The following is a 2,698-nucleotide window of genomic DNA, read 5'->3' on the forward strand; positions in this document are numbered from 1 at the left end:
TGAACATGACAGTCTCCATCATTAACATTATCACACGTGTAGTATCTTCTACCTGGATCATTTACAGTGCGAGATGTTGCTAGCTTAGGCCGCCCACCACAGTAGCATGTCTGCGGGAATCCAAATTCGACCTCGGGTTGCAGAGGGTACTGAACTGTCGAAGCATAATTGTAATTTAGATCAGCTTGGTCCCGACGAATAAGATCTTCAACTTCACGGTCTTCTGTGTCGCTGGAGTCATGCCCACCATAGTCCTCTGATTCCGAAGGCTGGCTATAGCTATAATCAAGTCCCATCTTTAGTATAAAATTGAGAGTAAAGAGAGAATCACAAAAAATCTGAAATATAGACGACACAAGCACTCATACTTAAATAGATTGAGATTGTAACGGCTATATTATTATTGGATTACAATACAACGGCTACATTGTATTTAAATGTCTTTCTAACGGCTAGATTGGCTACACAGATATCGTACACCTCAAGTTGTAAACAAGTTACATCAAATCAAAAGTCATCAAATCTTCAACTATGTTTACCTCAAGTTGTAAACAAGTTGTAAACCATATTAAGGAATGACAATAAAACCATACATATCTAATAAATTCAAGAAGAAGCTCTGCGTAAAACATATCGCAAAATAGCATTATAGATGTGTTGTAAACCATATTAAATTTCCAAAAAACAAGAACTCTCTTGTCAACAATACATAAAATCTCCCCCATCCATAACCCATCATTGTAGCGGTTCTTTACAAGACTTTTTGTTGTGACCTGAGATATGACATCGACTACATGTGTTTAGTTTCTTCTTCTTCGGCCCCTCTTGAAAAAAACATAACAGCCTTTATTCAGAAAATATCCATGACTACAGTCAGATGAGATTAGGTCGTACCGGTATTTCTCCTGCAGAACGTTTACGCTTGGTCGGTGGACGTCCTGGTGGTCTCTTCGTCTTTGGTGGTAACATGATAAGGTCACTAACCTCCGAAGGTATGAAAATATCTTGCGGATCTGGAACCGGGAGTGTAACACCCTTTGTTGTTTCATTCCATGTCTTTTTTAGATAGGCGTCTGCAACGAACTCTGAGTGCTTCAAGTTCCGAAACATAGCCGCAGCAATGGCATGTCGACATGGTATTCCAACCTTCTGGAATTCAAGACATGTGCAAGACCTGGTTTCCAAATTAACAGAACTCCCGAAGCCGGTTGTTTTTAGAGTTACCTCAAATTCAAAAGCAGACAGAAGCATCACAGCGTACGCTCTTGCGTCTTCTAGATTGTCCTCCATCAACTCGTCAACACCCGGGGGGATCTCACCACTCATTTTCGATATCTTTCGCTGTCTACTCACAAACCAACGACTAATCATGCGTCTGATGAACTCAAATAACGCCATTATCGGGGAATCGCGCGCAGGAACTAGTGCTTTGTTGAGAGACTCAGCTATATTCGAGCTCATTAGATTGTACCGCTCGCCCTCAAAGTGTGACCTTGTCCAATGCCTAGGATCCATCTTCTCAAGATAATCCCAACAGCGCTTATCTGTAAGTTTGATCTCCGCGTAAAGTCTCTTAAAGTGGGATACCTTGAATACCTCCGCTGCCCTGCCAACCATTTGCTTCTGATTCCTTTTCTTGAATTTTGCGTCGACGTTTCTCTGTAGGTGTACGAGGCAGCACCCATGGTGTGAAAGAGAATACCACTTATCTTTAGCAACACATATTTGACTTGCTCTATCAGACACGAAATCGGAGCCATCTTCTACGATCTCTTTCAGCTTCTCAAAAAACCAACTCCAAGACTCATTTGTTTCATTGTCTACAACAGCAAACGCTATAGGGAATACCTGATAATTGGCATCTTGCCCACTTGCAGTTAGTAAACACCCTTTGTACTTCCCAAACATATGAGTACCATCCACCACAATAACCTTCCGTAGATGCTTCCACCCGTCAATGCAAGCTTTCAGCGCCATGAACGCGTACTTAAACCTTGTCTGACCCTTATCATCTTTTTCAGTTTTGATATCAGTAATGGACCCAGGATTTGCATACTTTACAACATAAAAATATTTCGGCAGGAGCTTGTAAGAGCTCTCTTCAGTTCATTGTGCAGCCACAGTTGCTAACTCTTTTGCTTTCCAACATTTCCAATATGTGGCCGTAAACAAGAACTCAGTCCGGAGCATCTCGGGTAATTCAGATGCGCGTGGTCCAGCTTGGAGCCTTTCATACTTCGATCTCATTAGTGCAGCTATTACTTTCGACGTCGCATGTTTCTTATATTGCGCTTTAGCATCAAATGTGCAGACATGCTTCAGTTGCGCCTTCCTCACCTGATATGCCGAAGATTCCCCCAATTGCTTAGCCATAACATAAAATTTGCAGTTTTTATCAATGCATTTCGCTGCGACGTAGTTAAACGCATGTTTGTGGAACACCTGCTTTAAGGCATAAATGTGCAAACTGATCTTGAATTCTTGCTTGCTACTGAATAGTTTCCCAGTGTACATATCAGCATCTGCTAGAGTGAAGTCAATATCATCGACGGTATAGTCGTTAACTGCTTCGTTGTTAGACGAAGATTCTACATCCTCAAATCCATATAGCTCAACGGCTCTAACGGATTTCATGATTGATTTGTCATCAGCCTTATCCTTTTCACGACGTCTTCTTGCGTCTTCCTCACGGCTTCGA

The 2,698-nt window shown here is 41.8% G+C and overlaps 1 protein-coding gene across 1 annotated transcript; it reads right to left on the reverse strand.

Annotated features, from left to right (window-relative positions):
• Positions 1-873: 873 nt before the first annotated feature.
• LOC125578941 lies at positions 874-1,977 on the reverse strand. Its single transcript, XM_048742091.1, has one exon. The coding sequence runs from the start codon at positions 1,975-1,977 to the stop codon at positions 874-876; it is 1,104 nt and encodes a 367-aa protein (XP_048598048.1).
• Between the last annotated feature and the right edge of the window lie 721 nt (positions 1,978-2,698).

This window comes from Brassica napus, chromosome A10, assembly GCF_020379485.1.
Source record: "Brassica napus cultivar Da-Ae chromosome A10, Da-Ae, whole genome shotgun sequence".
Classification (NCBI taxonomy): Eukaryota; Viridiplantae; Streptophyta; class Magnoliopsida; order Brassicales; family Brassicaceae; genus Brassica; species Brassica napus.

Bases quoted from the DNA above. Each gene is read 5' to 3' on its own strand.
- LOC125578941 (XM_048742091.1), bottom strand. From the start codon at position 1,977: ATGGCGCTGAAAGCTTGCATTGACGGGTGGAAGCATCTACGGAAGGTT.